This window comes from Henckelia pumila, chromosome 2 (genome assembly GCF_033568475.1).
Source record: "Henckelia pumila isolate YLH828 chromosome 2, ASM3356847v2, whole genome shotgun sequence".
Taxonomy (NCBI): domain Eukaryota; kingdom Viridiplantae; phylum Streptophyta; class Magnoliopsida; order Lamiales; family Gesneriaceae; genus Henckelia; species Henckelia pumila.
The window spans coordinates 151483614-151494408 of record NC_133121.1 but is presented as its reverse complement, the minus strand read 5'-3'; the positions used below and the strand labels follow the sequence as shown (position 1 = coordinate 151494408).

Genomic DNA, 10795 nt, shown 5'->3' with positions numbered 1-10795 from the left:
TATAAATATATTCAAAATATCAATTACAATAATATATTTTTAAAATAATTAATTAAATAAACCCTAATGTTACTAAATAATATTTTTAACAAAATACATATTTCAAATAATCATGTATTTATATAATAAAATATTAAATTTAAGGTTTTAAAAATAAAAATAAATAAATTTTTCAAAATGAAAATCGGAACCGGTTTTCCTGTTCTGATCGGTATGAGTGTTTGACAGTTAAAACGGTTTTTGAGGGTGTTCGGGACCGAACCTGTACCGATTTTCGGTCGAACATTTCGAACCGACCGGTTCGATCTGGTTTTGAAAACACCGGTAGGAAGATTTACGACCTTTTCACAATTCATATGGAAACTTATCATCTTTCTTGTAGGAAATCTTGTTTAAGATATGGTTAGCCAATAATATTACTCCCCCCCCCCCCCCCCCCCCCCCCCCAACACACACACACACACACACACACACACACACACACACACACAAAAGTTTTGATATAAACCCGAACTTATCAACATAGCTTCCATCATTTTTTTTTCCAAGTTTGATTTATCCTCTCGGCTATCTCATTATATTCGGGCGTGTATGTAGCGATAGTTTGATGTACAATGCCTAAAGTTAAAAAAAATCATCAAATAGTACTTCGTAATATTCTCTTTTATCACCAAAAACATCTTTTATTCGCTTACGAAGTTGATTTTCAACTTCGGTCTTGTGGTTTATGAATATCTCAGAGTACTTCATATTTATTTCTCAAAAGATATAAGTAATAATACTTTTTTCAGTCACTAATAAACGTTAAACAATACTTCTTTCCTCCTCTAATTTTTACAATATTTAAGTTATCAACATCAATGTGAATTAGTTTTCAAGAAATTGTATATCTTTTATTATAATGGAAAGACGTTTTGGTCATTTTCGTTTCAACACATATCTCACATTTATATGTTGAATCTATGTTGTATTTGACAATAAATCTAAATCATTAGACTTCATAGTGTATTAAAGTTGACATGTCCTAAACGAATATGTCATAAATCAAAACACTTAGGCAAATAAAAATTTATTATCATCAATCTCGCGCTGAACTGTTGTTACATTCAACTTGAAGAGGTTCTGATCAAGATACCCATTCTTAGCAAAATGATCATTCTTTGTCAATAAATTTTTTTTGACTCAAAAACAATCCTAAAATCACGTTTGACTAACAATGATCCTGGAACTTAATTTTTCTTACTCGGGAACATGAAGCACATCAGTGAGGGTTATTTCCATGTCAGATGTCATCTTCAACACCCAATTTCCAATCCCCACAATATCTGACGAAGCAAAATTTCTCATGAAGAGTTTTTTTTTTTTTTTTTTGCAAATTGGAGTATATCCGGAGAACATTTCTTTATCGGAGCACATGTGATGGAAACACTCGTTATCAATCTTCCATTCATTTGGGTTGTCCACTAGATTTGTTTCAAAAAAAAAATTGCAGTTAAATCAAGTTTAACAGATCAAAAGCTAACAATCTTTCTTGAACCATGTTTGATTGTTCCTTGTTTTTATTTGGGCATTTGTAACCTTTTTTCATGTGGTTTGATTTTTCACAATTGTAGAAATTTCTTTAGAAATTTTTGTAGATTTATTGTTCTTATTGTTTAACCATAAATTTTCCTTTTTTTGCCTTTGTTGTCGGATTAATTCCATGATGTTTACCATTTCATATATCGTATTGGTTTTGACCTCTGTTTATGAGACATCCCTAACCCTCTAAAATTTAAATAATAAATAAAGTATTTGCGGAATTTACGAAAAATTTTGCCATGACTCATTCAAAACTAATAAAAGCCAACCTGACACAACAGCAGTTCAAACAATTTAAAATAAACACTTGATAAAAATCCAAATACGATAATCATAGAACCTAAAAAGGGAAGTTAGTCCCACACAGTTGCGGAATAATAAGCTGTTAAGTTTACATGCCAAATAATCTAAAGCAGGGAAAGCACATCCTGCAAATGACTGACAGTGTATGAAATACTACAACTCATACATGAAAATATCAGAGTTTGCGGAACAACTAAAAGCACGCCGGTCAAAGGCCTACACCACCGGTGACCTCGCCTGGGGATCCTGCCCCTCAATCTCAGTGAAATACTCCTCACCTGAAAACAGTAAGTGTAGTGAGTCTAAAAGACTCAGAAAGAATATGAGGGGAGGGGGGGGATAACGAGTACTACGTAAATACATGCACACGCAGATTAAAAATAGCTTGATAATAAAATACTTTATTTTGCGCCCCCTTTAACTTAAATAAATGATTTATTAAATAAAAAAGTGAACATGAATGAAACATATGCATGGGTTAGTCGAACATGAATAACTGAATAACTGAACTGAAACATAGTCATAAATATTTGAACTCAGATCCTTGAATTGTGACTCTACGATTTCGATCATGATCATGGCTGCAGTGCACTATCCCGCAAGGAGGTCATGTATTTCCCGACCCATCTTGCCCATACTTGGTAAGGGAGGCAAAGATTTTTCTCAACCCCACACATACCCGTAAATAATTGGTAAGGTAGGCTAAAACGTCTCTCAGCCCCACACATACACGTCAGGTGGTAAGGTAGGCCAGAACGTCTCCCAACCCCACACATACACGTAAATAGATATAGTCACAATCATCTCATTTCGTTCGAAGAATAAATATTTTTCCTTTCATTCTTGAATATGGGACTTAGCATGCATATGTAAATATGATATACATGTAAATATTAATCAATAATCATGCATATAACTCACACATAGATGATCGGAATGGTGATTTAGGTGCTAGACCAAAGGATTAAAAATACTAAATCATAACGTAGCGCTTAAAGACAAATTGAGAGGTTTACCCGTAAAATTCATAACTTACTCAATTTTCACTCAAAAACAGTTCCGATCAAAACCACCACTTCCTAATACTTAGAATTAACTTAAGAAGTCATCCTCGGATTTTATTTTCCAAGCAACCATTTTATGAAAATCGGATTTCCGGGCAGCAGCCCCTATTCCACAAAATTCTGCACGCACCTATCCATCCAATCATCTAAAACTCAACCAAAACTTAACCGACTTAATTTCCGCTTAAACCGACATATTCCCAACATCCTACACTAATTCCCGACCCGAGCACTTGGCCACAACCCAAGTTTAACCCCTGTTTAAAAATCTATTTCCGGACAGCCCACTCACTTTACAAAAATCTGCTCATGACTTGTTTTCAAACTTAACCAAAACTTAACTATAAATCCTCCAATATTTCAAGTCTCTAATCCTAGGACCAAGACCAATATACCACCTCATTTCCATCCCCTACCACTCACCTCAAACCACCTTAAACCCAGCTCAAAGGCATCACCTAACCACCATACAAAACCGACCCCTACACCTCAAATTTCGAATGCATCCTCCAAAAACAACACCAAGCTCAAACCCAAGCCTTCCTAATGCCACCATGTGAACTAAATTTCACCCATGGTAGCTCCTAACCCACCATCCAAATCAACACAATCAAACCCCTCAACAACCGAACCGAACATGCCATGAAGAATTTTGGAAAAGGATCGAACACATGCTTGTAAAAATTTCTGGACACATTCGAATTTATGCTTGAGATAACAACTCTGAAATTTCGAACACCCACCATGAAAATCTGGAAAATGATTGAACCAGTCATGCTAAGAACAATCAATCTAAAATTTTGAACAACAAGGCATGAAGAAAAACTGGGCATTCAGACTCACGCTTGTGACAACAGGAACTAAAATTTTTCGAGGACTCCAGGCATGAATATAATCATATTTCAAGTTAATAATCATTCCAAAACTCATCAAACAATATAATTTCTCAAGCAAGACTAAAGAAAAGAAAACCAATATGTGCAATGCAAGAACCGAAAAAAAACAGGGCAATAATATGTACGTGTATTTCGAAAATTCCATAGAATGCAATACACAATATATATACTAATCTACAAGGGGAAAAAAAAGGAACATATCCTTGCCTAGCTAAGGAGTTCGAAGAACAAGAAATAAAAATGGGGAAGCTTGCGGCCGAACGAGCTGAGAAATGGTGTTTCTCGGTTGAGCTGAAATCGAGCTGGGAACGAGCTCCAAACCTCAACCAGCTAGCCTAGGATATATTTTCCGGACATGAGAGTCGAAGATTGAAGAGCCAGGAAGAAGATTTGAAGAAGTCGATTCCTTCCTTGGAAAGAAGGGCAAAGAAAATCGGCTTGTGTGTGTTTGAGTGTGCGTGTGCGTGAGTCTTTAAGTAAATAAGAGTGTGTGTCTAGGATTTAATCCTTGAGTCCAAGTGCTAGAATAGGTAACCCTAAAAAAAATTAGAGTGTTGGAAATTTTATGAAAAAGTGAAACACCTTTATAAAGTGCTAAATCACAACCAGAAATTACGACTTCAATTTAAATCTCACTAAATAAAAATACAAGTTTTTTTTTTTAAAAAAAATCCTAATTTAAAATATTAAATTTGATTTTACTAGTCCGGGAATTAAATATGTTAATTTTCGCAAAAAGTTAAAAATAATAAATTCCAATGTGCGGAAGAATATAATATTTAGCCAATTAAACATAAAAATTAAAATAATTAAAATAATAAATATTAAAGACTAATTTAGGCATGAAACTTAAATTAAGAAATTCTAGGCGTCACAATTCCTCCCTCCCTACTATGGAATTTCGTCCTCGAAATTAAGACTTACCAAAGAGTTCTGGATAACGAGTCCTAATATTTGCCTCTGCTTCCCAAGTGGCCTCTTCCTCTGAATAGTTCTGCCATCTCACTTTGATCATTGGAATCGACTTGTTACGGAGTCTCTTCTCATGTTGATCCAATACCTGGATAGGCCTCTCCTCATACGTCATGTGAGGAGATAACTGAAGAGGTTCCATGCTAAGCACATGGGACGAATTCGAGACGTACTTCCTCAGCATCGATACATGGAAGACGTTATGAACTCCATCAAGGTTAGGAGGCAAGGCCACCCTATAAGCCAATGCCTCTACTCTGTCCAATATCTCGATGGGTCCTATGAACCTCGGTGCTAATTTCCCTTTCTTTCCAAATCACATAACACCCTTCATAGGTGCTACTCGGACAAACACATGATCTCCCACCAAGAACTCCAAGTCTCTCCTTCTATGGTCAGCGTAACTCTTCTGCCTGCTTTGTGCAGTCCTCATCCTATCACAGATCTTGGTTACAACCTCGGCAGTCTGCTGATCAATCTCGGGTCCCAACTCTGACCTCTCACCAATCTCGGTCCATAAGACCAGTGATCTACACGGTCTCTCATAGAGTGCCTCGTAAGACGCCATACCAATGGTGGCCTGATAGCTGTTGTTATAAGCAAACTCCACCAATGGTAACCTCGACTCCCAACTATCGTGGAAGTCAATAACACAGACTCTCAGAAGATCCTCTAGAATCTGAATCACCCTCTCAGACTATCCATCCGTCTGGGGGTGAAAGACGGTACTAAACAAAAGCTTCGTCCCCAAAGCTGAATGAAGACTCTTCCAAAAATTCAAAGTAAACCGCAGATCTCTATCAGATACTATGAAAACAGGGATACCATGTAGTCTTACTTTCTCCCGGATATACAACACCGCATACTGAGTCATAGAGAAATTTGTCCTCACTGGCAAAAAGTGCGCCAACTTAGTGAGACGGTCAACAATAACCCAAATAGCATTCGAACCTCTCACTATCCTCGGCAAGCCAACAACGAAATCCATGGTAATATTATCCCATTTCCACTCGGGAATAGTGAGTGGCTTAAGCAATCCAGCAGGTCTCTGATGTTCTGCTTTGACCTGCTGGCATGTCAGACACTCTGACACAAATCGGGCGATATCACGCTTCATGCCCGGCCACCAATACAACTGTTGAAGGTCTCGATACATCTTTGTATTGCCTGGGTGGATACAGTACGGTGATTTATGCGCCTCTGCCATGATAGTAACTCGCAGAGAATCACCTGCGGGCACCCAAAGTCGATCTCTGAACCTCACAATCCCGTCTACCATGGAATACAAATCACTGCCTCTCTCGTCAGCTCTCTGTCTCCACTTACTCAACTGCTCATCAACTGCTTGAGCAACTCTGATACGGTCAAACAACGTAGTCTGCACTGACAAGACTGACAATCTAGGAGCTTTACCCTTGGCATAAAACTCTAGTCCAAATCTCTGAATCTCATCCTGCAACGGTCTAGACACCGTCAAGGAAGAAATCACTGCTGTCTTCCAGCTCAATGCATCTAAGACGACATTAGCCTTACCCGGATGGTAACTAATGTCGCAGTCATAGTCTTTCACCAACTCTAACCACCTTCGTTGCCTCATGTTCAGTTTCTTCTGGGTGAAGAAGTATTTGAGGCTTTTATGGTCGGTAAATATCTTACACTTCTCTCCATAGAGATAGTGTCTCCAAATATTGAGAGCAAAAACCACTGCTGCTAACTCCAAATCGTGAGTAGGGTAGTTCTTCTCATGCTCCTTCAACTGCCTAGAAGCATAAGCAATGACCCTATCTTGCTGCATAAGAACTGCTCCCAATCCCAGCTTGGAAGCATCAGTGTAAACCACAAAATCATCTTGCCCCGATGGCATGGCTAACACTGGCGCCGACGTTAGATCTTCCTTCAACACATCAAATCTCTCCTGGCACTTCAGGCTCCAAACAAACCTAGCATTCTTCTTGGTCAATGCTGTTAAAGGCACTGCTATGGATGAAAAGCCCTTGATAAACTTCCTATAGTAACCGGCCAATCCAAGAAAGCTACGAATCTCCGATGCGTTTCTAGGTAGAAACTAATCATTCACTGCTTGAACCTTAGAAGGATCCACTTCTACTCCACTCTTGGAAATAATATGACCCAAGAATGCTACTCTCTCTAATCAAAACTCACACTTGTCAAACATAGAAAACAACTTTTGCTCTCGGAGTACCTCAAGAACTGTCTTCAAATGCTGCGAATGCTCCTCTCTATCCTTCGAGTAAATAAGGATGTCATCAATGAAAATGGTGACAAACTTGTCCAAGTACGGCTGGAACACGTGGTTCATAATATCCATGAAGACCGCGGACGCGTTTGTCATTCCGAAAGACATCACAAAAAACTCGTAGTGGCCATAACGAGTCCTAAATGCTATCTTGAAGACATCTGACTCCTTCACCTTCAACTGGTGATAACCAGAACAAAGATCAATCTTCGAAAATACAGAGGCTCCTTGCAACTGATCAAAGAGATCCTCAATTCTAGGAAGCGGGTACTTGTTCTTTACCGTCACTCCATTCAGCCCTCGGTAATTAATGCACAACCTTAGGCTTCCGTTCTTCTTTTTCACAAAGAGGACTGGTGCGCCCCACGGAGAGAAACTAGGGCGTATGAATCCCTTATCAAGAAACTCTTGAATCTGATCTTTCAGTTCTTTCATTTTCGTAGGAGCAATCTATACGGTGCCTTAGAGATTGGCACAGTATCCGGTATCAAGTCAATAGAGAACTCAACTTCTCTATTGGGCGGAATACCTGCAACATCGCCTGGAAACACATCCTCAAAATCTCTGACAATGTCCACATCTAAAATATCTGGACGTGCTGACAACTCTGTCAAAGATACACTGGATAAGAATGCCTCACATCCATCATGCACCAACTGCTTCGCTTGCATGAAAGATATAATCTGAGTCCTCCTCGAAACCCTAGCAGTCTCAAACCAAAATGGTTCTTCTCCCTCCGGTCTGATGATCACTGATCTCTGCTGGAATTCAATCACCACAGCATTCTTCGTCATCCAATCCATCCCAAGTATCATGTCGAACTCAGGCATAGACAACACTATCAGATCTGCACTCACTGGTTGCCCTTGCAACAAGAGCTCAAGATTCTTCACTATACTCCTTGTGGAAAGCTCTTCCCCTGATGGGATGGTCAATGTGAATCCACCAAACAACTCTTCACACTCAATACCCCGCTTGCGGGTAAAAGCCTCCGAAATAAAAGAATTTGTAGCCCCTGAGTCTAACAAGACATTAGTGGCCACACCGGCTACTAATATTCTACCTGCATTAAAGGTGATTACAACCACGGAAATATTGGAAACAAACAAGACTAGTTCTACTTAGGTTCATTCTAATTCATCAATTTCCCAAATTCAGAATTAATCATGCTAACACACCACAATTAACACGAAGCATGCTACCTAATAAGTTCACATTCCCAATAAGAAAAGCTCATAATCGAAAATTGCATCTACAAATCAATTAAATCACCCTTAATCAAAAGCTCTAAATATTACCTGTGATGAGCATGGTATCAGGATCACCCTCCTTGGCCTGCATCACAAAGACTCTCCCCTGAGTCGGCGTCCTGTGCTGTGGACAATTCGGAGCTATGTTCCCTGGCTTCTTGCACCAAAAGCAGACTCCTGCGCATGCCAAACACTTCCTATGATGGGAACGATTGCAATTCGTGCAACGAGGCTTCTCCCCAGTCTTGGGAGGAGCGGGTCTCTGGGCCTGGTGCCCCTGAGGTCTCTGAGCATGATGCCCCTGGGGCCTATGGGCCAGATGCCCCTGAGGTCTAAAGGGTCCCTGCTGTCTCTGAGGCCCAGTAAATGTCCTCTTGCCCTGCTGCTGCTGGTGACCCTGATGAGTGAAGGTCCTCTTGCTATGAATCTCAGCACTGATGTCCTTCAAGGACTGCTCGGACCGTAAAGCCTTCCCGATAGCGGCTGCATAGTCCACGGGCTCAGCCATCATCACATCCCTACAAATAGTAGGCCTCAGACAAGCAACAAAATTCTGCAACTTCTCCGCCTCATCATTCCTTATCAATGGCACGAAGTGGCAACCCCTCTCGAATTTGCACATAAACTTGGATACAGACAGATCTCCCTTTCGGAGGCTCATGAACTCTTTCTTCAACTGCGCCCTCACCTCAGTTGTATAGTACTTCTCATAGAAGAGAGTCTTGAATGCTTCCCAAGTTAGGGTGGTAACATCAACAGTCTTCTCCACACCCTCAAACCACAAGGCGGCGTCATCCTTGAGTAGGAATGTCATACAGCGAACTTGGTCTCCATCTCCCAACTCCATGTAGCGGAAAATCGCTTCAAGCGAGCGAATCCAGCCCTCCGCTACCATCAGATCCGTAGTGCCAGAAAAGTCCTTAAGATCCATCTTCCTGAACTGCTCATAGATCGCACTAGGTCTAGCCCTCGGGGCCTCGACATGCTGCTCAAAGATACGATCCAGGCCAGCTAGCACCTGAGCCCCAACATCAATTGGTGGAGGGGGCGGAGGAGGTGGCGGTGGAGGTGCATGGGGATCACGACGAGGTGCCATCTGTACGCAAGTTCAAATTCCCTCATTCAAATTTCATGCCTTAAGAAAAGATTTTATTTAAACTCAAACGTGTTCAAATAATTTAGGAAACTAATGCTACTAATCTGAACAAATAGCAATAAATGAAACATAAATCTTACAGACTTTGAGGCGAGATCCCTTGAGTTTCGGCAATCGGCAGTAGACTCAACCCAAATCAAGACCGTGCTCTGATACCAACTGAAACATCCCTAACCCTCTAAAATTAAAATAATAAATAAAATATTTGCGGAATTTACGAAAAATTTTGCCATGACTCACTCAAAACTAATAAAAGCCAACCTGACACAACATCAGTTCAAACAATTTAAAATAAAAACTTGATAAAAATCCAAATACGATAATCATAAAATCTAAAAAGGGAAGTTAATCCCACACAATTGCGGAATAATAAGCTGTTAAGTTTACATGCCAAATAATCTAAAGTAGGGAAAGTACATCCTGCAAATGACTGATAGTGTATGAAATACTACAACTCATAAATGAAAATATCAGAGTTTGCGGAACAACTAAAAGCACGCCGGTCAAAGTCCTGCACCACCGGTGACCTCGCCCTGGGGATCCTGCCCCTCGATCTCAGTGAAATACACCTTACCTGAAAACAATAAGTGTAGTAAGTCTAAAAGACTCAGCAAGAATATGGGGGGAGGGGATAACGAGTACTAAGTAAATACATGTACACGCAGATTAAAAATAGCTTGATAATAAAATACTTTGTTTTGCGCCCCCTTTAACTTAAATAAATGATTTCTTAAATAAAGAAGTGAACATGAATGAAACATATGCATGGGTAAGTCGAACATGAATAACTGAATAATTGAACTGAAACATAGTCATAAATATTTGAACTCAGATCCTTGAATTGTGACTCTATGATTTCGATCATGATCATGGCTGCAGTGCACTATGCCGCAAGGAGGTCAGGTATTTCCCGATCCATCTTGCCCATACTTGGTAAGAGAGGCCAAGATTTCTCTCAACCCCACACATACCCGTAAATAATTGGTAAGGTGGGCTAAAACGTCTCTCATCCCCACACATACATGTCAGGTGGTAAGGTAGGCCAGAAATTCTCCCAACCCCACACATACACGTAAATAGATATAGTCACAATCATCTAACTTCGTTCGAAAAATAAATATTTTTCCTTTCATTCTTGAATATGGGACTTAGCATGCATATGTAAATATGACGTACATGTAAATATTAATCAAGAATCATGCATATAACTCACACATGGATGACCGGGATGGTGATTTAGGAGCCATACCAAAGGATGAAAAATACTAAACCATAACGTAGCACTTAAAGACAAATTGAGCGGTTTGCCCGTAAAA

At 39.7% G+C, this 10795-nt stretch overlaps 1 protein-coding gene across 1 annotated transcript; it reads right to left on the bottom strand.

Moving 5' to 3' along the window:
* Positions 1–4757: 4757 nt before the first annotated feature.
* On the bottom strand, positions 4758–9419 carry LOC140878696 (uncharacterized). The gene is made up of 9 exons (XM_073282310.1): positions 8372–9419; positions 8252–8275; positions 7603–8136; positions 7356–7426; positions 7020–7253; positions 6597–6881; positions 6076–6344; positions 5137–5448; positions 4758–5073 (listed from the first exon to the last, which is right to left on the bottom strand). The coding sequence occupies exons 1-9, from the start codon at positions 9417–9419 to the stop codon at positions 4758–4760; spliced, it is 3093 nt and encodes a 1030-aa protein (XP_073138411.1).
* Positions 9420–10795: the final 1376 nt, after the last annotated feature.

Excerpts from the sequence above, each read along its gene's own strand:
- LOC140878696 (XM_073282310.1), bottom strand. The coding sequence starts at position 9,419 with ATGGCACCTCGTCGTGATCCCCATGCACCTCCACCGCCACCTCCTCCG. Across the intron at positions 8,276-8,371 it reads TGATACCATGCTCATCACAG|GTAGCATGCTTCGTGTTAAT; the intron begins GTAATATTTAGA and ends TGAACTTATTAG. Across the intron at positions 5,074-5,136 it reads GCACCTATGAAGGGTGTTAT|AGTAGAGGCATTGGCTTATA; the intron begins GTGATTTGGAAA and ends GATATTGGACAG.